This window comes from Sorex fumeus, unplaced genomic scaffold (genome assembly GCF_029834395.1).
Source record: "Sorex fumeus unplaced genomic scaffold, SorFum_2.1 ptg000122l, whole genome shotgun sequence".
In the NCBI taxonomy this organism is placed as follows: Eukaryota; Metazoa; Chordata; class Mammalia; order Eulipotyphla; family Soricidae; genus Sorex; species Sorex fumeus.
The window spans coordinates 18,601,205-18,628,583 of NW_026606179.1; the positions used below are offsets into that span (position 1 = coordinate 18,601,205).

Below are 27,379 nucleotides of genomic sequence, written 5' to 3' on the forward strand. Positions count from 1 at the left end.
CCCTTCCCCACCCCGGACGCCCCCACGCTCTGAGCCCCCGGAGGGCGGTCCGCGAAGGCAGGCGGCTGGCACTCCCCGCTCCCGGGCCGTCCCCGCTTCCGGGGCGCCCCCTCCTCCCGCACACCCCCGCCGCGCCGGACCCGCCCCCGCCGCCCTGGGCCTGCGCCCGGGCACATTCCGTCCTCCCCGCCCCGCCCGCTCGGCCCCGTGGGGACGGAAACATGCCGTCCCCGCCCGCGCGCTGGGTCAGGGAGCCCGGCGAGACGGGCGCGCCGGCGCCCCCCACGCCCCGCGAACTGGCTCTCCCGGTTCCTACCGGTGACCTCACCTGGCCCCGCCCCCTCAGGTGAACGACCGGGGCCGGTGACGTCACTTCCTGCCAGGTAAGCGCGGCGCGGCGGCTGGGCTGCGCGCACGTTTGCAGGGTCCTGCCTCAGGTGGACTCTGCACCGGCCGCGTCTCTCCCTTACACTCCACCCTCCAGCCCGTCTTCCCACTCCCTCCTCCCCGCAACCGCCGCAAGACCAAGAGACCGACTTTCTACGCAGTTTTTATTTAAAAATTCCAAGCACACAAAAATAAATTTCTGAATATATATTACTTAATATATTATACCACATAGAATAATTACTTCATCGTTTGCAATATTACAAAAAAGGGAAGGAGAAAAATACAATGGAGACAGACGACCCAATATATATAAATACTATAAAATTTTTTTAGAATAAATAAAAGTCGTCATAAATAAAGGGTCTAGTGGCTGGGGCAAAGGACGGGGAAAAGACTTGGCAAAGGCTTTGGCTACTTGATTTCGGAGGGAAATTTGAGCACCAGGATTCTGCATTCTGGGAGGCTCAGGCCTTCTGACTGCGGATCCTCGGGGGCACGGAGGCGGGGGCCTCGGGAAAATTGGGGGGAGGGTTGGGGACAGTGAGGGCCTTTATTCACAGCATTGGGCAAGGAGAGTTCTGGTGCAGGGAGAGAGAAGGTTCACTGCCACCCTGGAAACTTGCTACATTTTCCTCAAAAGGACCCCAAGAAAGATTCCCGTGAACACTGCAGGAGGGACCACGCTGGGGGCCTGCCCCAGTGTGGGCGAGGAGAGGGCTAATGCATGGGGGAGGGGAGGCTGCCTGCTTCTGAGCTCCTAAATCCAAGATCTCGGAGTGCAAGAGATGCCTCCCCCCTCCTCCTCGAGCTCCAACTGCTCAGTGGTGGGCAGGCTCCCGTTCACTCAGAGACAGAGATCCGGTTGAAGATGGGGAGCCGCCGGGCCGCGGGGGTCTGCGATGGCCCGAACACCCCAGCCTCGAAGACGGGCGAGTCGGAGCCGCCCAGGCTGCTGCCGCTGCTGCCGTAGTCATCGGGATCCGAACCCAGGGAGTGTGCGGAGGGGCTGCGAGGCAGGTCGCCCACGGGTCCCCAGACGCTGGTAGTGGCGGCCCTTCGGCAGGAGGGGCAACAGGCTGAAACAGGGTCCCTCCGGGTCACGGGGGTGCCGGGGGCGGCAGAGAAGGCAGAGGGGGAGAGGGGTAGGTCCCCGGGGGGTGGAGGCGGGGAGCTGGGGGGCGAGATGGACAGGCCCGAGGGCGGCGGCGAGCCCCTGCGGACAGAGGGCAGGCCCGAGAAGCTGACGCTCTGGCGCAGCACATGGGGGTGGCCGGGGGCCGCCAGGTCCTCGCTGGGGTTGTGGATGAAGTGGCAGCGGGAACCATAGGGGCAGCGACCCTGGAGGTAGAACTTGTGGCAGAGCTCCGTCTTGTACTTGGGGTGGCGGTTGGCCTGGCGCAGCTCCCCCAGGCCGTGGGCGAACTGACACTTGGACCCGTAGCGGCAGCGACCGCTCTCTGAGAAGGTTCGGCAAAGCTCCGTCTTGTAGCGGGAGGAGGTGGTGGGGGTCGAGGTCGGCGAGGTGGGCGAGGGCGACAGCTCAGGGCCCGGGCGGGGAGCCAAGGGTTTAAAGCCCGGGGGAGGGGGCACCCAGATGCAGCTTCGGCCTTCCACCAGGCTGGTGGAGCGGCCGGGAAGGCGGGGGTTGACCCCCGAAGCGCTGGAGTCGACCGAGCTCCAGGGTCCCGAGTTTGCCCACGTCACTGCACTGGGCTCCGTGTCCCCGCTGTCCGATGGCAGGCCAGGGCTCAGGGACAGAAGGCTCTGTGGGAAAAGGGATGGGGTTAAGACACCGAAAATGCAGGGGTGACGCTCCGCCCCAGCTGCAGGGCACCTAGCAGCTTGCCAGTCCGGTTTGTGGGTTCCGGGCCTGAGCCCCACCCGCCGGCCAGAGAGAAGGGAAAAAAAAAAGCCCCCAAAGAAAACATCGCTGGGTGCCGAATCACCGGGAGCCTGATCTGGCTGGGGGTTCTGGCTTAATTAACAAGTGTAACGTATCCCCTAGGGATCCCGGCGACCCGGATAAGGCCGAGGACCCCAATGTCCGGGCACCACCACTGCCCTCGGCTTTGGAGCGTCGGGATCCGATCCCGGGTTTCCAGTTTCACAACTATCGGAGCGTGCAAAAAAGTTCAAGCGAGGAGTCCGGATCGCTCGGGTGGACGACGTCCCGGGAACTTCCTCTGCGCGGGGAGCCCAGGGGCACCTTCCCCTCACCCTCCTCGCGCCCCAGAAACGCCTCGGCGCAAAACCGCGCCCTCGGCAACTGGGGGGTAAAAGCCAGGTGCGGGGCCACTTCCGCCTGCGCTTGCGAACACACAGACCGCCAGTGTTCCAAGCCCCAGAGCCGCCCCCCCCCCCCGCCCTGGCCTCGCGCTGGCAAACTGCGGGCGCCCCTTGCACCTCCCCCGAGCGGCACCCGGGTTTGAGAGGGGCAGCGGGGAGCCCCCGACTGGCTAAGTGGCCAGTTTCAAGAATGTGAACGGGGGAGCCTAGAAGTGGGGTGGGGTGGAGGGTCCCGTCCGGGGCCGGAGTTCGCAGCCCCAGAGCTCTCCCAAGTTTGAGAAGGAAATCGGGGTGCGCGGACCCCGGGGTGCCTGCCGGCGGGGACTCACCTCGTAGATGGCGGCGAGATCCATGGCGGCACGGACGGCCGGCAGGCAGACGGGGGTCGCCGAAAGTGGGAGCGCAGGACGCAGGCTGCAGCGGCAGCGCCCAGACGGCGTTTTTATAGCGGCTGGGACCGGGGCCTCGGGGCGTTCCCGGGGCGGGGCCAAGAGGGGCACTTCCCAGTCCTGCTCCTACCGCTCCGGGCCCGCCCTTTCTCCCCCTCCCCACGCCCAGTTCCCCACTCCCACCCTAGCTCCGACGTGCAGGAACCCGGCCCACGGGTGACCGCGGCCCGGCGGGGCGGGCCCGGGGTTGGGGTGTCGGCCAGTTTCAAAGTTGGAAACGGAGACCGAGGAGAAGGGAACTGGGACGGAGGTGGGGGCAGGGCCCCCGGGGGAATTGACAAGGGCAGAGGCCGAGAGGGCGCGCGCTGGGGAGGCCGGCCGGGCCAGGCGGGGGTGGAGGGCGGGGCAGAGACGTAGAGGGCTCTGGGGACAGGAATGGAGTGAGCGCCCGAGAAAAATAGACACACACACACACACACACACACACACGGCGGGGCGTGGGGGGGGGGAAGACCGGGTGAGCAGTGTCAGAAGGGGTGACTGGGAGTTAGATGAGAGGAGAGTGGCCCAGAACGGGGCATTTGGCAGCGGAAAAGGCTGGGGAGAGAGAAAAAGGAGAAAAAGAAGCAAGGAACACCCAGGGTAGATTAACAGGCGCGAGAGGTAGGCTGGGGAATCTCTTCTGGCGAGATTCCCACCTAGTCTGGTGGGTCTAAAGAGACCTAATCACCCACCTAGTCTGGTGGGTCTAAAGAGTCTGGAATCACCCACCTGGTCTGGTGGGTCTAAAGAGACCTAATCAATCCAGATCTCAAGACCTAGCTGCCCCTTAGTGTGTTTTGGGGGTTTTATTTTGGGACACACCGTTGCAGTGCTCAGGCTACCCCCAGCTCAGGGTGTTCAGAGGCGGGTGCAGGGAGGACCCGGAGGCCTGCAAAGCATGCACTCACTCCAGCCCTTAGCACCCTCTCAAGCCTGCCCCTCATCACCTCATTTCCCCTTCACCCCCCAATCCTGAGATTGGGGTGCCAGATACCTGGAGAGACTGTGAAGAGGCCTCATTTCCCAATTCCTGGGCTACCTACAGTCCCTGTATCTCCTGCAACACCCTTGACGTTGCTTCCCAGACATTAGCTGGTGTTCTGTGAAACCCTGTTCCAGAATGAACCCAGGAGGTGGTACTGGCCAGTTTGATATGAGAAAACCCAGGCTTGGATGGAGTCAGTGACTCTCCTAGTTCCCGTTAGGAAATGCAGCTGCCTGTTGACACCAACAGGCCCTTACAGGCCCGTAAGACTCTGCTGTTTGCCCTCCAAGAAAAATTCAGCCCCGAAAGGGGACATTTTATGGTGGTGGAGAGCTGCCTTGTTAGAAAGCAATTATGAGATGGAAGAAACGGGGTGGAGGATTAGGTCCCTTACAGAGGAATGTTTTTATCCAGAGAACTCTGTGAATGTGTTGGGTTCTGGCCCACCTGGGTTCATCTCTTATTGTCCTAGGCTTGCCCTGTGTGAATCTAGTGGGAAATGTGGTAAGAAAACTTACTTCTACCGACTCCTTAGCTGCTCGGAGCAAAAATTATGGGGGCAGGGGGGCAAGAAATCATGAGCACAGAAGCGTTGCAGTTAGTTGTAAAAGTGGAAAGTTCACTCTTGCCGTGGCTGTGGGCTTGCACTGAGGTGGGGAGATTCTCCCAGGCATGCAGACCTGCCTCGCTGCCCTCTGACAGAGCAAAGGGGAATCCCTAGTGCGACGCTTTCTGGGGCCGGGCCGAGGGGCCTTCCCGGCGGTCCCGTGAGCCGGGCGACCGCAGGCGGCTCTGGCACGGTCGCAGCCTCCCGCTCGCCCGTGACTCACCCGCACGGGGCGGGGGAGGGGAGGCTTCCTGGAAGCCGTGACGAGGAGGCGAAGCCGGGACGCCCGGGGTTCCTCTCCAGTAACCAGGGCTCCGGTCGTCTGTAAACAGAGGCTCGAGGACTTGGGGGGGCAGACGGGGGAAAGGGGCGGAGCCTGCTCCCGCCTCCCGGCAGCGCTCGCGGTTCGCCTGCCACGCAGTGGGCTGAGCCGGCGGGAACTGTGGGAGGTGGAGTAGGGCCACCCCAGGGTCCCGGGAGTCCGGGTCGGCTGCGATCCCGAAGGAAGGTGGGGGCGGGGGGGTCCCAGTTTCGATTCCCAGCGGCCTGGGAGCGTTTCCCATCCCTGAGTCAGGCCGACCCCGTCCCCTTTCCCATGTGCTGAGTCATCGCGCCTGGCCTCGGCGGATCGGGACTCGCGATCGGGGGCCTGGGGGCGCACTCACGGGGAGGCGGGCGGGGGGAACGCACACAAGGGCCGACCACCCTCTGAAACAGACGCTGCACCCGGACGCCCGGGCCCAGCCCCTTCCAGGTCTCAGGGTCCGGAGTCCACACACCCACTTCTATTTGGAGACTACGCCGGATCCCGGAGTCGGGGTCCCGCCCCGCCCGGCTCTCCCCGCTCCCCTAGAGAGGCTGTGTACCCCACCCCTCCCCCCAGTCCTGGCCGCGGGCATCCCAGCCGAGGAGGAAGTTCGGGGCGCGGACTCCTCCCAGCTCCCCACGTAGCCAGCGGGAAAATCCGCGGTCCGGGCGGCGGCCGGGAATCCCCTCTGGAATGATCGCGGGGCCGGGGCCGTGCGGGGTCCTCGGAGCCGGGCGGGGGGCCGGGATCCGGCGGGCGACGGGCGGGGGTAAAGGGGCGGAAACCCGAGAAGCTAAAAATACGGCGGGCACTTCCGGCGGGGGGGAGGGGCCCCAGTGCAGTTTCCAGAAAAACAAGCGGGGACGGGAAACGCGGGGGTGTGGGAGCCGCTGGAGCCCGGTCGCCGCGGCACGTGCGCGCGGAGCGGGGCGCGCCGGGGCCGCGCTGCGGGGGCCCGGGCCGGGTGGGGGCGGGGCGGGGGGCGCAGAGGGGGACAGTTGAGGATCCGCTTGTGCCCGGCTTCCTGTGTGGATGCATGTGCGAAACCGCCCGTGCCGGCCGGCCTCGCCTGTGTTTACTTGCATACATCTGCGTGTGGGAGTGTGGGCGCCACTGGAAAGGGACTTTGAGGTGGCCTTCGACAGAACGTGTGACTTACACCCCGAACTGCTGGCGGTGTCCTGCCAACCGCGGTGGCATCTGCAGTGACTCAGGGCGAGTGAGGCCTGCAGGGACTGGGGAGGGGTCCGTGCCCTGGGGGCAAGTTTGAGAGTTGCGTGTGTGTTGCCACGCGTGCAGCTGGGGACTGGTGCTCAGCAGTCACTGTGTGTGTGTGTACGCGCCCACACGCGCGCCCAGCTCAGTGCTGAGTTGTCACTAGGAGTGTGAGTGAAAGTGTGTTGGGGCCGGAACTGTAGTACAGCGGGTAGGGCGCTTGACTTGCACTCAGCCAAACTGGGTTCTGTCCCAGCACCCTTACATGCTCCCCTGAGCATTGTCGAAGTGATCCCTGAGCAGAGAACCAAAAGGAACCCGGGAGCAGCGCAGGGTGTGGCCTCCCAAAATGTGCGCGTGCGCACTTGCCCGGGATCCTGTGCGGTCATCATGTGGGCACTACTGTGAGTTTGGGTGTGTGCATGCACAATGGGACTCAAGAGACTCAAGCCTTGTCACCAGGTGTGTGGTGCGTGTTCCCTTGTCTGTGGCCTTGTCTGAGGTGTCCCTGGGAGGCGGGCGTCTGGACGCGGTGCCTTTGTGGGCTGGTCACAAGGCACTGTGGCTGTGAACTTTGGTTCCTGACGTCTGGGAGCTGGAGGAGGAGGTGCAGGCGGCTGCCCCCCCCCCCCCCGCCCCCCGCTGCGGTCTGTGTGCCTGAGACACATGCAGAGAGCCCCAGCTCACACCTGAAGGGCTTATCTCCTGTAAGTTGTGATAATCAGGTTGGGCTGAGTCAGCCAGGATGGGCAAAGTCTGATGGGGCCAGAGATAGCGGGCTAAGTGGTGGTTGGCTGGAGGGCTGTTTGATTTACATCGTAGGGTCCAGGATCCTAGGAGGGGGTGGTGTTTGTGCAGTTCCCGCAGAGGGGGCAGTGTGTCCACGAGCCACTGTCCCTTTGACCCCATGAGGCTGGGCCATGTCTGAGTTTGTGTATGTGCTCAAGACTGTCCAATATTCCTTTGGGTCTTAGTATCTTGAAAAAAAAAATGCTCCCTGAGGGCCAGAGAGTATTTTCCTTGCAAATACTGACTGACCCATATTCAATCCCTGGCACCACCTAGGGTCCCCCAGCAGGAAGCCATTACACTGAAGGTGTGGCCCAAAAATCAAGCAAAGAGAAGGAAAAAAAGGCTCTTAAGATGACTTGCTCCCACGTCTTTATTTTTTGGGGGGCCGCACCAAGTCTTGCTCAAAGGGCTGACTTCTCTGCACTCAGGAATCACTCCTGACAGTGCTTGGGACCATATGGGATGCGTGGGATCAAACGCAGGTCAGCTGCGTGCAAGGCAACTGCTCTACCCACTGTACTATCTTTCTGGCCTCTGCTCCCCCCCCCTTTTTTTTTGGTCACACCCGGCGATGCACAGGGATTACTCCTGGCTTTGCACTCAGGAATTACTACTCCTGGCAGTGCTCAGGGAACCATATGGGATGCTGGGAATCAAACCCGGGACGGCTGCGTGCAAGGCAAATGCCCTACCCGCTGTACTATTACTTCAGCCCCCTGCTCCCACATCTTGACCCACCTCTGGTTCTCCAAGTTATCCTCTAAATGTCTGTGGGCCCTGGAAATCCCTAAAACCGAACACCTCTCCTTCAAAGCAATCTCTTAATCCTACCTTCTCCCAATTCCCATCTCTGTGACCTTGGAGCATGATTTTGGGCTACACCCGGAGATGCTCAGGAACCTGGGTTGGCCACGTGCAAGGCAAGCACCCTTCCTTGCATGCAAAGCATGTGCCCCAGTCTTTGATCCATTTCCCTGAGCTCCCCTTATAATTTTTTAAAAAATCATATTTCTGAGGTTGAAGAGAATAGCACAGAGGGTATGGTTTTGGCTTTGCTTGATGCCAACCCTGGTTTGCATCCTTGACACCATACATGGTCTCCACCAAGCACTGCCAGGGGTCAGAAATGGAGAGATACTAAGGAGGAAAGGCTGATTCAGAAAGATGGAATACAAAAGGAACGTTTTCATCTAGATAATGGTTGAAAAATTCCAACTCCCTGAGCACAGAACCAGGTACAATACTGGGTGTGGCCCCCAAACCAACATCACCCTTCACCATCATCTATAGAATAATGTAGAGACAAGACAAAGGAATAGAAGGTGTTGAACAAAATACATACCCCTGGGGCCTTGAATTTCTTCTTTTTTTTTTTTTCTCTCTTTTTTTTTTTTATTGAATCACTGTGGGAAAGGTTACAAAGCTTTCAGATTTAGGTCTCAGTCATGCAAATATCAAACACATTTCCCTTTACCAATACTTATTTTTTACCATGAAGAACCCCAATAAAACCCCACCCCCCCACCCCTCTCTGTCCCTGTGAGGCAGATGAATTCTAGTTAACACTCTATCTGCTTTGATTAGATTCATTGTTTCAATAAAAGATTCACCACTATTATTTAGAGTTTACCCCCCCCCCCAAATCAGACATGCTGAAAAAGCATTGTGAAGTGATTTGCTTCCTACAGCTGGGTTCAAGAATTAAATGTTGGTTTTGGATTTCTGCTATTTTACCTATTGACCCTGGAAGTATTTCTACTGAAAGTCAGATAGTTAAGAAATTGGTTTCTGTGTTCTGGAGTCGTGGCCGTGCTGGAGAGCCGAGGAGCCTTGAATTTCTAAACTGATTAGTGATCTGTGAGCAGAGTGTGTGTGTGGTGGGGGGGAGTGGGGAGGATGATGATGATGGGATTGGAAGTGCCATAAGGCAGTGGAGAAGTTCATGTGGTACTTTGGGGGTGGTAGGATACAGTGACTTTGTAATACCAAAAACTGTCAACACTGTTAAACCTCATTACCTAACCTACAGTGATAAGTTTAAAAAGAATCTTGTCTGATTTGCCAGTATTTTTAAACCATGTTACCTTGGGCCAGAAGGTATACAGCAGGTATAGTATATAGCAGGTATAGTATACAGCTGTACAGTATACAGCAAGTATAGTGTACCCCTGCCAGACCAGTGCAGACTAGTACACCCTGAGCACAGCTAGACTGAATTCCCTTTACTACCCAACCTAAGGGCTGGAGCGATAGCACAGTGGGTAGGGCGTTTGCCTTGCACGTGGCTAACCCGGGCTAGATTCCTCCGCCCCTCTCGGAGAGCCCAGCAAGCTACCGAGAGTATCTCGCCTGCACGGCAAAGCCTGGCAAGCTCCCCGTGGCATATTCGATATGCCAAAAACAGTAACAAGTCTCACAATGGAGGCGTTACTGGTGCCCACTCGAGCAAATCAATGAACTATGGGAGGACAGTGCTACAGTGCTACCCAACCTAAACTCTGTGGGGTGATGTTGGGGTTGGAACTTTTTTTTTTAACTTTTTTAACTTTTTTAATCACCATGAGATAGACCATTACAAAGCTGTTCATGATTGGATTTCAGTCATACAGTATTCCAGGGAGTTGGAATTTTTCAACCATTATCTAGATGAAAACCTTCCTTTTGTATTCCATCTTTCTGAATCAGCCTTTCCTCCTTAGTATCTCTCCATTTTTGGTTTGGTTTGGGGCCACACCCGCGGAGATAGGGGCTACTCACAGTTCAGTTAACCTAGCAACCAGTCCCAGCAAGTCCCCTCCCCCAATGGCCCAGGGACATGCAGTTCTGACCCTTTGGTGGCCTATGCCTTAACCCTAGTACTGGAGATGAGACCTAGAGGCTTGAGGGAAGTGGCAGGGTGAGATTAGAAAGATAATGGCCTAAACAAAGTCTCTAGATGGGATATTCTGAATGGGAGAATAGGCCCAGGATATGCTGCAGACAGTCCAATGGGCAGGGGTATGCACAGGATAAACTGAGTTCCTGTTCTCTCCCTACACCAGACCCCTCCTTTGTCTCACCACCTTGGGTGCCTTAACCCAGTGCGAAGTGCTCGCCCAGGCCCTAATTAAGACACTTTATAAGGATGAGGGTTCTCTTCCCAGGAACCCCCAGACCCCAGCTTCCCTTCTTTAGCTAGTTTATGTTGAATTTGGTGATGTCGCTTTGTCCTCTGCTTTCTTCTTTTGGTTTCTGGGCCACACCCAGTGGGGCTCGGGGCTTACTCTTGGCTCTGAGTTCAGGGATCACTCCTGGCAGTGCTTAGGGGGCCATACGGGGTGCTAGTGGGTGTGTGTGTGGGGGGAACGACATACTCTTAGCTCTGAGCTCAGGGATGGCTCCTGGCAGGGCTTTGGACCACATGGGGTGTCAGGCTCCAACTCAGTTCAGCCATCACATGTTAAGGCAGTGCAAGTTGAGCCCCTCCCCTCTCCTCGCTTTCGATCCAGTGGATGAGAACCTGAGCGCTTTGGAACGTTCTCTCGGGTTCTCTCAGTTTCTGATCTGGTCAGCTTTCTTTTTCTTTCTTCGTGGACCTTGTTACCTGACACACTTTTCTTCATACTCTGCTGTCTTTCATCGGGATGCTGGCTCTGGACAAGGTCTGACCTCATGGGCTCTTCAGTGAAAGTGGAACAGGTTCAGGGGCTGCATCTTCCTGTGTGCGTGTCCCTTAAACTATGCCGCTGTCACCCCAGCACCCAGCCAGTGTCTCCCTTGATGTAGACCCCAGTACTACTGGGCGCTATGTCACAGGTGCTGGGGTGTCAAGCTCCACTGCACCATGCTGTAAAGGCCACAGGGCCAACTGCACCTTTTGTCTGTGCCCAGGCTCAAGGTGGGTGCCTGGGGCAGGAGGAGGTGACTTTTTTGTTATCTCTAATCTTTTCTTTTTTTGGGGGGGTCCACACCTGGTGGTGCTCAGAGCCACTCCCGAGTCTGCACTCAGTAATCACTCCTGGCAAGCTCAGGGAACCTTATGGGAGATGCTATTGCTTGGTCCCTGGTTAGCTGATCATTGAGCCCGTTGGCAGGCAATAGCTTGGGCTTTATCTGGAGATTATGTCTGAAAGTATGGAGGATTGCAGCAGGGCTGACCACACCTCTGCAAACCTCACTAGACTTTAGGCCCTAGTGAGTCCGGCAATCTGGAATCTGATGAAGTTATTCAGTAGGTGTGATTCAAGTCCCTATCCATGGCCCTAAAGGTGGGGCAGTCAGTAGGGAAAATGGACAGAGACAAGGGCAGAAGGCTGGAGGGCTCAAGGCCTGGGACTTTGTCTGGAGTGATAGTACAGCGGGTAAGGTGCTTGCCTTGCATGCAGCTGACCCGGGTTCAATCCCCAGCACCCCATATGGTCCCTGAGCCTGTCACGATGGATCCCTTAGCTCAGAGACAGACAGAAACCCCATGCACTGGGTGTGGCCCAAAAACCAAAAGTGGGAGGCCCTGGTTTGATTCCCAGCCCTGCATGGTCCCTGGAGCACCGCTGGGAGCAAACCCTGAGCAGGAAGCCAGGAGTAGCCTCCAAAGCTGAAGCGTGGATGCAGCAGTGCTTGGGCTTCTGGGAAGTAGCAGCCCCACGTGTGAGTCCTGCACCATGTGCTGGCACTTCAAGGAATGCACCCCCAGCCGGGCAGGTGGGAGCGTGGGCTCGATGGGCCTGGGGCCCAACGCCGCGGGGTGCTGACTTGGGAACCCCGCACAGAGGTGCAGGGGTGTTCATCCCCCCTACCAGGTTGAGTCACCAGCTGCTCTCAGCCAACAGCTGGGCCGTGGCTCCGCCCTTCACTTGCCCAGGCCTGAAGGCCCAGGCTGTGCACCTAAGGGGATGCTGGCTCCAGGCAGCCAGGAGCCTGATGCAGTCTCCTGCTCCCCAAGGTTAGCTTCCCGTAACTGAGGCCCAGGCCCACTGGGGTTCTTCCCCAGGAATGATGATTCACCCTGGCCGGTGGCCTTTTCACTTCTCTTTTGGGGCTAAAAATACAGGGACCCAGGCACCCGGCTGGGCCTGGCTTCACCCACTGATTACACAATGCCCCAAGTCTGAAAGCTGCTGACGCAGGCGCAGGGCATGAAGGGGGCCTGGCTTGTTCCCTACCAGGGTGCTGAGGTCAGGGCCTTGGTCCCCTGCACTTCCCCTTTCCTGGGTCAAGGGAGACAAGGAGTTTGCAGAAGATCCTGGGGTTTAGCAGAGCCTTCTGAAAAATAGAGCTCCTTCCCCTAGTTGCAGGCAAGTCAGGGTTTTTGGTTCCCAGAACCCGCTCCTTCACATACAAAATGTCCTAGTGAGGACATGCGTGCGGAAGGCAGCAAGAGGCTGGAACGTGTGCCTGGCATGCACAAAGCTGAGTTAGATCCTTACCATTGCCTCCCTCCCGTCCCTCTCACCCCCCCTCCCCGACCCAGCACCACCTCACTGGAGTTCCCCTAGCACTTCAGGGCCAGGCGGTGAACCATCAGGCCCACACAGCTGGGCCAACTACCCTGGGAGTGCCCTCAGCACCCCCTAAGCACAGCTCGGGGCACTCCCCAAGAAGAGAAATATTACTGGCAGAGATGACCCAAGAGAGGGCATACAGGTGCGGGTGTGTGTGTGTGTGTGTGTGTGTGTGTGTGAGAGAGAGAGACAGGGCCAGAAAGAAAGCTGATGGGCAACAGCAGTGAGCAAGTGCCAGAGAGGGGCTTGAGAAGCAGTCAACCCCACTCCCCTCAAAAAAAAAACAAAAACTAAAAAACAACTAGGCAGAATCTGAAAAGGACTGGGGGAAGGGCCCTAGTGGTGTCCACACCCAGGTCAGGTGGGGGAAAACCCTGGAACAGAGGTCAACAACAGTCAAGGTTCAAGGTCCACCCAAGGCAGCCAAGTGGGGAGCAGCAGGGCGGGGCCACACCCTGGAATTCCCTGCGGGCCTCTGCTGCCCCCTGGTGGAGCTGGCCATAGCACGCAGACAGGAGGCCAAGCAAAGTTTTGAGGTCCTTTATTCCCCTCTCTTCGCCAGCCCACACCCCACCCAGTCCCGTCCCTCACAGGGTGCCCCCAGGGCCGCTTGGTGGCACAGGAGTCTTGCCCGTGACCTTGTTGGCACACTCCAGCAGGGCCGTGTGAATGTCCTTGGCGCAGGCGATCTGGGTTTTGATGACCGCCAGATACTGTGGGTAGGGTAGGCTGTCCGGTTGTACTGCGTCGGGTTTGGTGGCAGTGGGCACCAGCGTTGGGGAGTGCTTGGCACTGTCGCAGCTCTGTGACAGGCACTCGTGTGCCAGGCGCTGTGGGGAGATGGGTAAAGTATGTGCTCCTTCAGCCTCGCTGGTGCGCTACCTTCTATCGCCGCCTGAGGTCAGTGAAGGCAGCTGCTTAGGCCCTGAGAAATGCGCGCGCGCATGTGTTTCGAGGCTAGCCTCCTGGATGTGTGTGCCTGTCTGCCTGCCATGTGGTGGGAGCCTGGCCTGGTGCCCGCCAGTAGCAGGGCGCCTCAAGTACTGCTTGTTCCATCCCAGACCTGTCTCCTCCTTAGAAAACTGGGCCTGGAGGTACGGACCGCGTTTGCTCTCATTCTGTGGACGCTTATCACTTCAGCTAACTGAGCAATGTCACTACTATTATTACTTTGGGGGCACTCAGGAGGTCTGGGGTCCCCCACAAGTGATTCTCACCAACTGGGCCCATCAGTCCAGCACAAGGGCCCGACGAGGCACTGAAGCTCAGGCCTGGTGGTGCCAGGGACGCCTAGGCCCCCCCAGTGGTGCTTACACCCAGCAATGCTCAGGGGATCCTGAAGTGCCAAGTATGGAACACAAGTTCGATTCCTGGCGTGGGCCCCAACAGCAGTACCATCTCTCACCCTTCTGGCAATGACTTTTGAAGTGCCAGGTGTGCACGCACGGTACTTTACCCAAGTCACATCCTCCACTTCACTCATCAGGGTCATCATCCCAGACTACAAGTACTCCTCCCTTGTTTTTTCTCTGATAGCAATTTCTAGGCCTTTCTTTGGGAGGTGGGTGGACACTGAGTCCAGGGCTTCCAGCTCCAGGGCCTGCACCTAGGTGCTCTGGCTCTGCCCAGGCCTTGGTTGTACCCATTTCCGAGACTGGCTCCTTCCTCTCGGGCTTCATTCTGAGGTCCTGGGGCTGTACCCCCCACACAGTTCAGTTCTCCCCTCTGAATTAAGGATACCACATCTGCATCCCCAGGCTCCCCTGAAGTTCTGAAGCTCTCATCCACCCCTCACCTCAGGGAGCTCCACCCCCACACGCCCATCAGTGCCCCGGGTGCACACAGCCTCCTAGGACTCTGTCTATTCCAAACCATCCTCGGGGAAGCTTAGCCTATCTTGATCACCAGCCCCCTAGCTCTGAGCCCTGAATGTTGGGCCAAAGAGTATTACTGGGAGAGGTCCTTAGGCCTTCTGAGCACTGCTTGGGAGACTAAAATCCAAAATTCTCCCCTGTGAAAAAGTGCTGCAAGACTCTTTTTCAGATCTGAGTCACACCCTGGCCAGACTTTTATACTGTTCCCAAAGGAACAAAAAACAGTCATAAAGGGGGGCTGGAGCGATAGTACAGTGGGTAGGACGTTTGCTTTGCACGCGGCCAACCCAGGTTCGATTCGCAGCATCCCATATGGTTCCCTGAGCACCGCAGGAGTAATTATTGAGTGCAAAAGCCAGAAGTAACCTCTGTGCATCACCGGGTGTGACCCAGAAGGAAAAAAAAAAGATAAAAAAAAAAAAAACAGTCATAAAGGACCAGGGAAAATACAGAAGGGAAGGTGCAATCATGGGTACTGCATAGTTCCCCCAAGAACCGCCAGGGGTCACTCCTGGCACAGAACCAGGAATAACCTTTGAACTATGTGGTCCCAATCTCCACCCTCCAAAATAAAGGGATATTTTTAAATTGTTCCTTCTGAAATACTTTTTTATTATTATTATTTTTTTGCTTTTTGGGTCACACCTGGCAATGCACAGGGGTTACTCCTGGCGGTGCTCGGGGGTCCATATGGGATGCTGGGAATTGAACCCGGGTCGGCCATGTTGGCTGCATGCAAGGCAAATGCCCTACCCTCTGTGCTATTGCTCCAGCCCCCTAAAAAGCATACTTCTTTATTATTATTATTATTTTTTGCTTTTTGAGTCACACCTGGCGATGCACAGGGGTTATTCCTGGCTCTGCACTCAGGAGTTACTCCTGGCAGTGCTCAGAGGACCATATGGGATGCTGGGAATCGAACTCAGTTCAGCCGCGTGCAAGGCAAACGCCTTACCCGCTGTGCTATCTCTCCAGCTCCTCTTTATTATTTTTTAAAAATCTTATTTGTTTTGGGCCCACACCTGGCTGTGCTAAGTGCTTATTCCTGGCTCTGCACTCAGGGATCACTTCTGATGGAGTTTGGGGGACCAAATGAGAGTGCTAGGGAATGAACTAAGGCCGGCCACGTGTAAGAGCTTCACCTGTCTTACTATTTCTTCAGTCCTGGAATCTTTAAAACTTTAATTTTCCAGTTCCAGGAGTCGAATCAAGGCTGGCCGACCACAAGACAAACTCCTTACCTGCTGTAGTATCTCTCTAGCCCCGAAACACTATTTTGACCTATAACTGAGCTTTCTGTTGTTTATTTTTTTCCTTTTTGGCTTTTTGAGTCACACCCATAAATGCACAGGGGTTACTCCTGGTGGTGCTTGGGGGACCATATGGGATGCTGAGGATCGAACCCAGGTCAGCCGTTTACAAGGCAAACTGCCTTACCCGCTGTACTACTGTTCCAGGCCCACTACTGCGTTCTTGTACTCAGTTCCTGTGCTATCTCTCTGGCCCATAATGACATTACAGGAAATATATGTCATGTCTGTAGTTTACATCACTGGTTTTTGTTTTGGGGTTGTACCCAGTGGTACTCAGCATCAGGGGATTATATGTGCTGCCAGGGATGGAACGATGTAAGTTCTGTCCTATTTTGTCCTGTCTCTTGGGCGAAGTGTCAGTGGTCTAACCATGCATCAACCATTCACACCTGCACAGCTCCATGCACTAGTACCTGGAAACCACTGGTTTACTTGTTTACATTTAGGATTTTTATTTTTTGGGGGGAGACCACACCCAGTGATGCTCAAGGGACCTTAAGTGGTACCAAGGATTGAACTTGGGTTTGCTGCCTGCAAGGCAAGCTCCCTACCTGCTGTACTGTGGCTCTGGCCTACACGTCAATCTTGCAGCCTCTATGCAGAAACCCCGTTTTCCAAAAAAGAGATGCAGAGTTGACAGCAGGGGCTGGTGGTGTAGGTCGCCTCAGTTGCTGTGCCCTTAGTACTGCCCTCTTCCATTTCCCACGCAGGCCTAGCTCAAATGTGCTCACCACTAATGGTCTTCCTGAGTCCTCACCCACCAACCCCACTTTCCGCAGGATCAGGTGCTCTCATGGGGTTTCCTGGGAGTCAATCCTGACTTTGCAGCCTGTGTTTGCCCCAGGCAACGGTAGAATACATCTACCGTGAACAGATGTATTTGTCTCATTCTAGCAAACTGGAAGGTCAGCAAGGACCGGAGGATCAGAGTCTTCGACCATCCGGTGAAACACAGATCTATTTTGTTTATTGGGGATGGGGGGGGGGGGTCACATCCAGTGGTGCGGGGTGTGGGTACTCCCTGTTCGGGGGACCATGTGGAGGAACCCAGGCCTCCCACATGCAAGGCCTGCTGACTTCGCCTTTGAGCCTTATCCCCCAACCCAGGGAAACACGGGTGTAGCCTGCAGGAGTGTCTGACTGGTGTGTGGAGAGACTGAATGAGGTGCTGGAAGACCCCGGTGACTATGGCAGGCATGTAACCACACACCCCTCTGAATGTCTAACAAGGCTCTTACCAGGCAGAGTTCCATCTGGTCACAGAGTGCGTAAAACTCCTCCAGACACTTGTCAAAGCGCTGGATGGGTCCATCACTGCTCTTTCTAAATGCCGGGAGAAGAAGGTGACTGGGGATGGATCTCCCACCTCTGGGACATCAGTGTTTATCTAACCAAGAACCTGTCAGGAACCAGGCAAGGGCTTAGCAGGCAGGGTCTGAGTGTGGTTAGGGAGCTAAGAGGCAAGGTAGGAAAAGACTGGGCGTGAGGTGACAAGTTTGAAAATCAAGGAAAACTGGGAGGGAGGGTAAGGGAGGCGACAGGTTTCTGAGTGGGGTGGACAGGATGATATTTGAAGCACTACACTTACTGTCCATTGTCAATGTTAGTGTTCTGAATCAAGTTCTGGGCAGCAACCTTCATTAAGGTCTAGTGAAAAAGAAAAAAGTGATGAGAAAGGGAAGTGGGGAGACTTTTGGTAAACCTGTATGCTTAAAATCCACCCAATCGGAAGAAACCCTGTCTTCACCTCACGTTCCTTCTCCTGTCACTCCAGAAGTGACAGTCACCTACAGCAATAACCTATATTTCCCCCAGAGGCTTGCTCTCCCAATGGCTTCTAACGGTTATAACTTTATGAACATTCCTTAGGGTCCTCCCTCACGCACTAAATCACGACCAGATCTCTACAAAGTGCCTCTTTTCAGGCTACAACGACGAGGGCTTGGTTTTTCCCTCGAACTCTCGCACCCACAGCTCCGCTCAACTCCATCAGCACTGATCCCTCCTCGCACGGCCAACCCTGGGGCTTCGCTTCCGCCTCAAGAAAGAGGCCCGTAACCCCTTCGTCTTCTCTAGCTCCCTGACCCCTCTTACTCTCTCCCTGGCTAGACAAGACCGTCACCCGCGCTGGCGTCAGAAGCCAGATCCTGCTCGCTCGCCTTCGAATTACCTGTAGGCTCTCCTTCAGCTGCGGGATGAGCATCTTATAGCGCTGCACAGGATCGAAGTCCTGTTGCTGTTGTTGTAAGAGTCCGCTCTGGGCAGGCCCCACCAGTTGTGTCGGCGGTTGCGGTTGCTGCTGGGTACTCGGACCCCCAGCCGAGCCCGGACCCGACATGCCAGCAGCAGCGGCGCTGGTTGAAGGCTGTGGCTGGGATGCAGCCATCTTCTCCACTTCGCGCACCGGAAGCACGTCACGCCAGTGTCTTAGCAGACTTCAGCTTCTTCAGTTTTAGGCCCGGTTTACAGGTTAGCCCCGCCTCCCGTCGCATTCCACCAATGGAAGGGAAGAAGGCCCTCGTGATTCGCGCTCCGCCATGAGACCGATCCACCAATCACAAAGTAGTTTTTCCCTCTTGCCCCGCCCTTTACCAGCCGCCCACCAATCCAGGGGCAGCCTCTATTCGGACTATATTTCCCCGAAGCCCTCGCGGCGTGAGGCGGCTCGTCCGCGTCCTCCGCTGCTTCGCGGCAGTCGGTGCCGCCTGAGGGTTTACCGGAGTGTCTCTCTCAGAGCTCTTCTCGGTAACCCACTTCATCCTGCCCTTATCTCCGCGGAAAGGGCCCCGAACCGTGCCTCGGAGCGAGCGTCCACCGGAGTTGGCACGCCCCTCCGCACCCCGCTGAGGCTCGGCGAGGACCCGGCCGGAGCTGCCGTCGCCTCGTCGCCATGGCGCCCACCATCCAGACTCAGGCCCAGCGGGAGGATGGCCACAGGTAGGCGCCACGCCGCGTGACCGCCTTGCCCTCATGGAGCTTTGCCCAGGTATAGGCGAGGCGGGGGGTTGGACGCGGGTGTCTGCTTACGACGTCATCAGCGACCCCCCCCCGCCAGTTCATGACGTCAAGCCCTAACGCCGTAACATCTGAGCAAAGGGGCAGGTTCAGGACGAAGCCCTTTGGCAACTCTTTGGAAGGTATTGCATGTTGATCCCTCCACACACGTATTTTTCGGGACCCTTTCCAAAAAGCCCAGCGAGGTGGAGGATTTGATAAAAGCACCTGAAACTGTCCCCCCGCTCCAGCTTTTTTTTTTTTAAGCGATTGAGCGTTTGGCTTGCTTCATTAACGCGGTTTGGAAAACTTCCTCCAAGAGGAACTCTCCGTTTCCCCCAAAGCACTCGGCGCACCCCGACAGAGGGGGATTAACTTGTCACCGGCTCCCTTTTTAAGGCTCTGGAGAGGTCATGCTCTCTCTCTTTCCTCCCCGCAGGCCCAATTCCCACCGCACTCTGCCTGAGAGGTGAGTGAGCCCCAAGCGCATGGGTCTTGGAGGGGTGCTGGGAGAGGTTGCAGCAGGGCCGGGTTTTGAGCCTCTGTTCCCAGGTCTGGAGTGGTCTGCCGAGTCAAGTACTGCAACAGCCTCCCTGACATCCCCTTTGATCCCAAGTTCATCACCTACCCCTTCGACCAGAACAGGTGAGCCAGAGATCCCTGATGAGGGGCAGGGCATAAACAACAGCCAACAACTGCCTTGGGGAATGTGCAGGCCCTGAGGTCAAGTACTTACTGGCTGAGTGCTCTGGAGGGTCTAGGACTGACCCTCACACACAGTGGGTGTCTAACACGGTGTTCATGAGTGTTCTGTGTTCACGACACTTGGTGAGTGTTCCCGTCCCTTTCCACCTGAGTGTGGCTCCAGCCTGGGGACAGTATTGTGTTCTCATGGAGTTTAAGTGGTGGGGACTCAAGGAACCCGAGGGGTGAAACCCTAGTGGCTGCCTCTCCACTCAGGTTTGTCCAGTACAAAGCAACGTCTCTGGAGAAGCAGCACAAACATGATCTTCTGACTGAGCCAGACCTGGGGGTCACCATCGACCTCATCAACCCTGATACCTATCGCATCGACCCCAATGGTGCGTGGGGAGGCGGGGAGGTCAGGTCAGGTCTGACATGCCACATGTCAGGCCAGGTCTCCTTCATGGACTTTGTGTCCCCACTGCTCTCCTCTAGTACTCCTAGATCCAGCTGACGAGAAGCTTCTGGAAGAGGAGATTCAGGCCCCTACCAGCTCTAAGAGGTGAGGGGATGCCAAGTGAGGATTTGATCAGATCGCTCTCAAAGCAGGGGAGTGGTGGGGTCCTGAGGTGCCTGATCCTTCTGGCTAGATCCCAGCAGCACGCGAAAGTGGTTCCATGGATGCGAAAGACAGAATACATCTCCACTGAGTTCAATCGTTACGGCATTTCCAATGAGAAGCCTGAGGTCAAGTAAGTTGTAGCAGGAGGAGGGAAGGAAGGTGACTGCAGGTGTATCCACTGGTCCCTAAAAGCTTTTCTTTTCCCTCCTAGGATTGGGGTTTCTGTGAAGCAGCAGTTCACGGAGGAAGAAATCTACAAAGACCGGGATAGCCAGATTACGGCAATCGAGAAGACTTTTGAGGATGCCCAGAAATCAGTAATGAGGGCTTTGCTTGGGAGCAGGCAGAAGTGTGGCTCAGAGCTTTATGTCCTGCCCCTCATCCTATTTTTGTTCCCTCCAGATATCCCAGCATTATAGCAAGCCCCGCGTAACACCTGTGGAAGTCATGCCTGTCTTCCCAGACTTTAAGGTCAGGGCCCAGGGCAGGAGGTGCAGGGAGATCACTTAGAGTCTCTGCCAGTTTCAGTCTAACCTGTGCCGTGTATCCTCCCACCCCCCGCAGATGTGGATTAACCCATGTGCTCAAGTCATCTTTGACTCAGACCCAGCCCCTAAGGACACAAGTGGAGCTGCTGCACTGGAAATGATGTCTCAGGCCATGATCAGGTAAGTGGCTGTATTGGTCCATCCTGCCCACTTGCTCATGGGCCCTTTGTCTTCACCACACCTCCCTTCACCATCCAGGGGCATGATGGATGAGGAGGGCAATCAGTTTGTGGCCTACTTCCTGCCGGTGGATGAGACACTGAAGAAGCGAAAGCGGGACCAAGAGGAAGAGATGGACTATGCCCCAGATGATGTGTGCGTGTGGGGTGTTTTTGTTCTGGGGGATTGGGAAGTCTTCTTCCTCATGGAGAGAAGTGAGGCTAATCCTATTACACTCCTCATTCTCAGGTATGACTACAAGATTGCTCGGGAGTACAACTGGAATGTGAAGAACAAAGCTAGCAAGGGCTATGAGGAAAACTACTTCTTCATCTTCCGAGAGGGCGATGGGGTTTACTACAACGAGCTGGAGACCAGGTGCTCAGTGCGCGCCAATCTGAGAGTAGTTTGGGCCATAGCCTCAGGATCCAGACCCTATTTGAGAGCCAACTTGGAGGTTATTTATGCTTAAGGTGATCACTGTCACATGCGTTTCTAAGCAAGAACAGTGTAAACTTGCTTCTGCACCTAGTTTTTTTTTTTTTTTTTTTGCTTTTTGGGTCACACCTGGTGATGCACAGGGGTTACTCCTAGCTCTGCACTCAAGAGTTACTCCTGGTGGTGCTCAGGGGACCATATGGGATGCTGGGAATCGAACCTGGGTCAGCCACGTGCAAGGCAAACGCCTTACCCGCTGTGCTATCTCTCCAGTCCCTGGACCTAGTTTCAATACAAAAATCCACAAAGAAAATCCTTGTTGCTAGAGAACATTTTTGGGGAGTTTTTTTTTGGGTCACAGCCAGCATTGCTGGATACAATGTGAACCAGGGTGCCAGGGATCAAGTGGTACTTACTCTGATCCTACAAAACACTTTTTTAGGTACAGTTTTTCCCATTATTAAAAGACTTCACTGAGGTGTGGAGAGCAGAATGTAAATTTAAAAAAAAAAAACATCTTTTTCAGTGAGCGTCTAGGTGCCCAGTTTAAAAAAATGTGAGCCTCCTGGGGCTGGAGAGTGGAGAGTAGAAACCCTGGCCTTATGTCCCAATGACTGACTCTAGGTCAAGCCTCCCACACCATGTGTTCTTTTGGGCACTGCCAGGAATATCTGCACCCACCTCCAAAAGAAGGGGGAAATGTGACCCTGTAAATGTGACTGCTTAATCTCATGATAGATACAAGTTTACTGCTCTCTTGGCCTTTTGCTGTTAAGGGTTGCAAAGTGACCCTGAGATTTTTTTTTTTTTTTTTTGGGTGAGGCCTGGCAATGCACAGGGGTACTCCTGGCTCTGCACTCAGGAATTACTCCTGGCAGTGCTCAGGGGACCATATGGGATGCTGGGAATCAAATCTGGGTTGGCCGCGTGCAAGGCAAATGCCCTACCCGCTGTGCTATCATTCAGCCCGACCCTGAGGTTTTTTTAAAGCAGAACTCACAAATTGGCCTAAGTCAAGCAGGAAATGTAAAAGGTGGTCCAGTGGGCTATTGTTTTTAAGCCAGTGTTTCTGGACCTTTTTCCAACCATGGTCCCCTTCTGACCTTGTTTTTCCTTTTTGCATTCCCATCCTCCTGCCCCAGTCCTACTAGTTGGACCCTTCGCCTTTTTTCTGAGCCCCGCACCATGTATGTGATTTTCACGTGTGGCCCTAGGTTGAGAACTGCCTAGTGGGTCAAAGTCTAGTTCTTCAATATGTAGAAACCCAGAAATACATGTTTTGTGGGTTTTGTTTGGGGGCTTAAAGGACACTGCAGTGCCAGAGCTCCTGTGTGGCCCTCCCACTTAACAAAGACGTGCACCCACCTTCTGGGCCATCTCCCTGCTCTATTTTTTTTTTTTTTTTTGCTTTCTGCTCATATCTGGCAATGCACAGGGCTTACTCTTGGCTCCATTCAGGAATTAATCCTGGCATTGCTCAGGGGACCATATGGGATCCTGGGGATCAAAACTGGGTTGGCTGCGTGAAAGGCAAATGCCCTACCCACTGTGCTATCGCTCTAGCCTCTCAGTGGTGTTCTTAAGTAATGGTGACCAGCTCACGTTAAAATACACATTCTCCATATGTGTGTACGTGACAGAGATAAGCTATATGAAGTGTGGGACAGCTAAGCAACTCTTATTTGGGGGCCATACCTGGCTGTATTCGAGGCTCTGTGTTCAAGGATCACTCCTTGGGGTGAGCATATGCCATGCTGAGGGAACTTGAGTTAGCTGTGTGTAGAGCAAGGCACTTATTAGGTATGTGTCCCCTACTCCTGCCCCAGTTCTTAAAAGTTGTGCCAACACTACCTCTGCAATGCCCCCAGTGTTGTAGTCACCCTCATTTACTTGACAACCTAGTTGGTTCCAGCGTAAACACGGATGTAGGGAAAAACAGACCAAGTCAGACCAGTTCATCCCACTGGACATCTTTAACTGTATTCCCACTCCCACCACAGGGTCCGCCTGAGTAAGCGCCGGGCCAAGGCTGGAGTTCAGTCGGGTACGAATGCTCTGCTTGTGGTCAAACATCGGGATATGAATGAGAAAGAACTGGAAGCCCAGGTAACTAGCAGTATTGGCTAGCATGGAGGGTGGTCTGTGAGGGGGGAGGGAAATCGCCAACTCCTGTCCCCCTACTCTGCTCTCAGGAGGCACGGAAGGCCCAGCTAGAGAACCACGAGCCAGAGGAAGAAGAGGAAGAGGAGATGGAGACAGAGGAGAAAGAAGCTGGGGGCTCAGGTAACAAGGGCAGGTGGCCACACCCTGGAGTGGGGAGGCTGGGCAGGCAGACAGGAACTGAGTTTCACGTCTCGGCTTCTGCACAGATGAAGAACGAGAGAAGAGCAGCAGTGAGAAGGAGGCCAGTGAGGACGAGCGCTCAGAGCACTCTGGCAGTGAGAGTGAGCGTGAGGAAGGTGACAGGGAAGAGGCAAGCGACAAGAGCGTGAGTGGCGAGGAGGAAAGCAGTGAGGATGAGGCGCGAGCCGCCCGGGACAAGGAGGAAATCTTCGGCAGCGATGCAGATTCGGAGGAGGATGCGGACTCGGATGAGGAGGACAGAGGACAGGCCCGTGGCAGCGACAATGATTCTGATAGTGGCAGTGATGGGGGTGGCCAGCGCAGCCGCAGTGCCAGCCCTTTCCCCAGTGGCAGCGAGCACTCGGCCCAGGATGGCAGCGAGGCGGCAGCGTCCGAGTCCAGCGAGGCTGACAGTGACAGTGACTGAGTCCCAGGCTGTAGGCTGGCACCCATGCAGGAAGGCACTTTGCCAGTTACTTGCTTGCCAGCCCTCGGTGGCATCTGTTTCCCTCCCCTGAGCCTTTGTTAATAAACTACACTTTCCCTCCTGACCCCCAGTGCTCATTCCAGGGGCCATTAGCCTGGAACCCCTTCCCCATATCCCACCCCCAAGCCACCGCAGGTGGCCTAGGCTCAAGACGAACCGCAAGACAACAGACGCAAGGTCAGCAGGTTTTCCATGAAATGCAGCATAACAAAGGTCAGAATTGGTTTTTTTTTTTTTTTTCCAAAATAAGCCCAGACCATTAAACAGTGAAACTCCAACAAATAAGTCTTCTCCAACAGCGAGAAAAACTGTACAGTTACTCAAAGCTGATTCTGCCAGTGGGGCTGGGGCCAGAGGGATAGGCGAGACCATGGCGAGAGGCCAGGGGCTGGAGAGGGAGAAGGTGGGAGTCCTGCCCATCAGAGTGGGGCCGCCTGCGTCCTGCACACTCTGCTGTCAGGGGGTGGGGGTGGCCCTGGCCTCCCGCTGTATGGCGGGTGCCCCTCACCACCTCCGGCGCCAGGCCACAGCCACTGATGGGGAGTGAAGATGGGGCTGGCTGGGAGGTGGTGAGGGTCCCCAAGACGGGACACCCTGCTGATTCCAAAGGAGGTGGCCCCTGTCCGTCCCACTTCCTGGGGGCTGAGGGGAATGAGCAAAGGCACAGAAACATGGGGGCCGGGGCGGGGGACTTGCATAGGTTGATGAGTGTGCAAGAGGTACATAAATAAACCTGACACCCCACCCAGCCCGGCACTGGGGGAGGAGGGGACCTAGAGCGTGCCCCCGGCCCCCCCATCCCCTGGTTGCCTCCCCTCCCTGGGCTGAGAGCTGAGGGAGGTCCAGACCAGGAGAGCAGAGGCAAGATGGTCTGGGAAATGGGCGGAGTGCGGGGAGGGCGGTGGTTTTCAATTTTTTTTTTTGGTTTTTTGTTTTTTCCCAACATTTTGTATCTTTAATAACATACACAATGGTTACCAGCCATATTCATAACAAAAGTTATTCATAAAATGTATCTAAAAATAACATTTTTTTCCTTTTCGGTGTGAAAAGCTTGAGAATGTCCCAGTGAGGTGGAGGGGGAAGAGGGGTTGGAATAAGGAACCCTGGCTCCCCCACCACGGCCTGAACCCCCAGGGCCTCTCCACTACTTGGACCCAGCACAAGCCCTCTAGGGTCACGGGGACCAGCAGGGTTTGACTCTGGGCTGGGATGAGTCTCTGGGTTATGCTATAGTGTTCAACTTAGTGAGGTCGTGACAGCATGGGGTAGAAGGGGAGGCTGAAAGAAAAGGGGAGGAAACCCCAAAACCAAACAATCCCCTTTCCCTTATTCCTAACCCCCAAGCCTTGGCAAGCAGACCTGGGGGTGGAGAAGGGTGTGTTGGTGGGGGGAAGGGGACGTTAAGGCAACAGACTTGACCTCACGGGCTGCCCTGACTCCCCACCTTTAACCTCTGCATCAGGGGAGCCAGGGCTGGGGGAGAAGGGAAGGGCTAGGGTTTAGGGAAGGGGGCTCTGCCCACTCCCCTTGGAAAAGTCAGGCTCCCCCAGCCACTTGGTCGGCTCAGAGAGAGGCCTGGGGATTCTAAAAATGAGAGGGAATGATCAAGAGAAAAACCGTTAAGAACTATATAAATATGTATCTTAAATAGGCCTAAGAAATTAATTGTAGAGAGCCTCTGATAACAGGGCGAGGGGAGGGCTGGGCAGGGGCTCCTGTCCTGGGGAATGACGGGGAGGGCAGGTGGCCGCACGCTTCCTCCCTCGGACACTCGGCAGAGCAGAGCAAATCCCGAGTTGGCGCTACCAACATCAGAAGGTTGGGAGCAGACCCCATGAGACAGAGTCCCCGAGTCTCGGGGGAGGCTGCGCCCTAGGGAGGGACAGGTGGCCAGGCAGGCTCAAGGGCCGTAGAGGGGCAGGTAGGGGATGGGGATGGGAAGGAGAGGGGCAGGCCGTCTGGCCGCTTCCTGCCCCCTTTGTCCTGGTTGCCCCCTACTGCCCTGGGCCTCAGCAGCCCCCTCGACGGGCCAGGGAGTGAGCAAGGCATGTGCCAATGTTAAACAAAAGTTAAGAGGGTGAGAGAGTAGAAAAATATTAGAATGTATAGCTGAGCCAGCCCACCCTCTCACTGTCGCGGAGAAGCCCGTTGGGGGTTTGTCCCAGCCCGCCGCCCAGGGAGCCTATGGGTGCGCTGGGCTGTGGGTCCCGTCAGATGGTGGAGGTTTTGTCTGTCCCATCTGTGGTGAGAAAGGAAGGGAGCAAGATCAGGAGCTGATGGGCAGCCCGAGAGAAGGCGCTTAGTAGCCTGTCATCCCAGCCAGGCCCTCCCTGGAGGCCGGCCTCCCCTGGGGACCCCTTAGGAGGACCCGGGAGTTGCTTGGTTCCAAGGTGGAGATGCTGCTGGGTCAGGGAAAGAGGAAATGCTCACCCCCCAAGGCGTGTTCTGTCATGCTCAGACACAGAGATTCCAGAGTGGGGTTGATCTCCAGGTCAGGCCCAGGGACCGGGCAGTCTGGGTGAGAGAGAGGAAGGCCGTGAGGACAGGGCTGGGGCGGAGCGCAGAGCTGGAAGGGCTGCGTGGGGGAGACGGAAGCGCAGGGTGAGAGCAGCAGAGCACAGGAGGGTGTGCGGGAGAGAAACAGGCGGACTTGGCAGGCAGAGAAAGCCGAGAGGCACAGAGGAAGTGGGGGAGCAGCGGAGGGAGCGAGCATCCTGGAGGCCACACAGGCTGCGACTATTTGGGACGCACACTGCACGTTGCCTTGGGCACAGTCTGGGCATCTGCCTGGGCACTGGGCAGCCCTGTGCTCCTTGACTGGTGGTCCACTTTGTAGCTGGAGCAGAAGCTAATGAGAACCTCCTGAACAGGAAGGCCTGAACTTGCTGCTGGGGGCAGGATGTGATCCGACAGGCCTCAAGAGCGGAAAGCTAGGACAACAGCCATGGGACTTGTCCTCAGACCTCCTTTCCCGAGGCCTCCTGGATGGCCTCTGGAAAGCAGCCTCCCTTCCTGACTAATCTGATGCCTCTTCCCAGCACCTTTCTCATGGTCCTGGGTCTAGGAGATGCTGCTCCCACTTCCACTCTAGACAATGAGCTCAAACCTCATCACTTAACAAAACTTGTCTTTGAACTTGCTCTGAGTCTGCCTTGACCTGAGTCTGCCTCTTGACAAATGAGGCGAGACCCACACCAGTTCCTCATGTACGTATGGAAGGAGCTGGTTTAAATGCACTGCCAGGAAAGCTGTATGACAGTTCAGCTCACAGCAGACTGGCGCAAAAAACTCTAATCTTCTGTTCCTGTACACCCAATTCCTACCACGTGCTAAGGCCTATGTAAGGATGCACGTGAGCTCTGGGCTCCCCGCCTGTGATAGGTGCAGCCCTAATAAGCTCATAAACAATGGCTCCCTGGGC

General features: G+C 56.0%; 4 protein-coding genes across 4 annotated transcripts in view; 1 reads left to right on the plus strand and 3 right to left on the minus strand.

Moving 5' to 3' along the window:
- Positions 1-533: 533 nt before the first annotated feature.
- Positions 534-3,098, minus strand: ZFP36 (ZFP36 ring finger protein). The gene is made up of 2 exons (XM_056136303.1): positions 3,006-3,098; positions 534-2,154 (listed from the first exon to the last, which is right to left on the minus strand). The coding sequence occupies exons 1-2, from the start codon at positions 3,027-3,029 to the stop codon at positions 1,231-1,233; spliced, it is 948 nt and encodes a 315-aa protein (XP_055992278.1). The 5' UTR covers positions 3,030-3,098; the 3' UTR covers positions 534-1,230.
- Positions 3,099-13,019: 9,921 nt separating this feature from the next.
- On the minus strand, positions 13,020-18,115 carry MED29 (mediator complex subunit 29). Its single transcript, XM_056137193.1, has 4 exons — positions 17,851-18,115; positions 17,269-17,327; positions 16,919-17,003; positions 13,020-13,323 (listed from the first exon to the last, which is right to left on the minus strand). Exons 1-4 carry the CDS (start codon positions 18,064-18,066, stop codon positions 13,081-13,083), a joined length of 603 nt encoding a protein of 200 aa, XP_055993168.1. The 5' UTR covers positions 18,067-18,115; the 3' UTR covers positions 13,020-13,080.
- Positions 18,116-18,389: 274 nt separating this feature from the next.
- PAF1 (PAF1 homolog, Paf1/RNA polymerase II complex component) lies at positions 18,390-24,019 on the plus strand. Its single transcript, XM_056137192.1, has 14 exons — positions 18,390-18,617; positions 19,114-19,143; positions 19,227-19,319; positions 19,635-19,756; positions 19,854-19,920; positions 20,009-20,110; positions 20,192-20,297; positions 20,383-20,451; positions 20,545-20,648; positions 20,727-20,843; positions 20,937-21,065; positions 23,126-23,231; positions 23,318-23,408; positions 23,495-24,019. Exons 1-14 carry the CDS (start codon positions 18,571-18,573, stop codon positions 23,893-23,895), a joined length of 1,584 nt encoding a protein of 527 aa, XP_055993167.1. The 5' UTR covers positions 18,390-18,570; the 3' UTR covers positions 23,896-24,019.
- Positions 24,020-24,880: 861 nt separating this feature from the next.
- Positions 24,881-27,379, minus strand: part of SAMD4B (sterile alpha motif domain containing 4B) — a 42,336-nt gene continuing 39,837 nt past the window's right edge. The window contains exons 12-13 of the mRNA XM_056137191.1: positions 26,389-26,472; positions 24,881-26,197 (exon numbers count right to left, since the gene is read on the minus strand). Coding sequence (XP_055993166.1) covers positions 26,169-26,197; positions 26,389-26,472 — 113 coding nt within the window. The 3' untranslated portion in view covers positions 24,881-26,168. The remainder of the gene's footprint in view (positions 26,198-26,388; positions 26,473-27,379) is intronic.

Coding starts and splice junctions, on each gene's coding strand:
- PAF1 (XM_056137192.1), top strand. CDS start 18,571: ATGGCGCCCACCATCCAGACTCAGGCCCAGCGGGAGGATGGCCACAG. Junction 20,844..20,936: donor GACTATGCCCCAGATGATGT/GTGCGTGTGGGG, acceptor CCTCATTCTCAG/GTATGACTACAAGATTGCTC. Junction 21,066..23,125: donor TACAACGAGCTGGAGACCAG/GTGCTCAGTGCG, acceptor CTCCCACCACAG/GGTCCGCCTGAGTAAGCGCC.
- MED29 (XM_056137193.1), bottom strand. CDS start 18,066: ATGGCTGCATCCCAGCCACAGCCTTCAACCAGCGCCGCTGCTGCTGGC. Junction 17,328..17,850: donor AGCTGAAGGAGAGCCTACAG/GTAATTCGAAGG, acceptor CTTTTTCACTAG/ACCTTAATGAAGGTTGCTGC. Junction 17,004..17,268: donor ACTAACATTGACAATGGACA/GTAAGTGTAGTG, acceptor CCCGGCATTTAG/AAAGAGCAGTGATGGACCCA.
- ZFP36 (XM_056136303.1), bottom strand. CDS start 3,029: ATGGATCTCGCCGCCATCTACGAG. Junction 2,155..3,005: donor ATCTCGCCGCCATCTACGAG/GTGAGTCCCCGC, acceptor CTTTTCCCACAG/AGCCTTCTGTCCCTGAGCCC.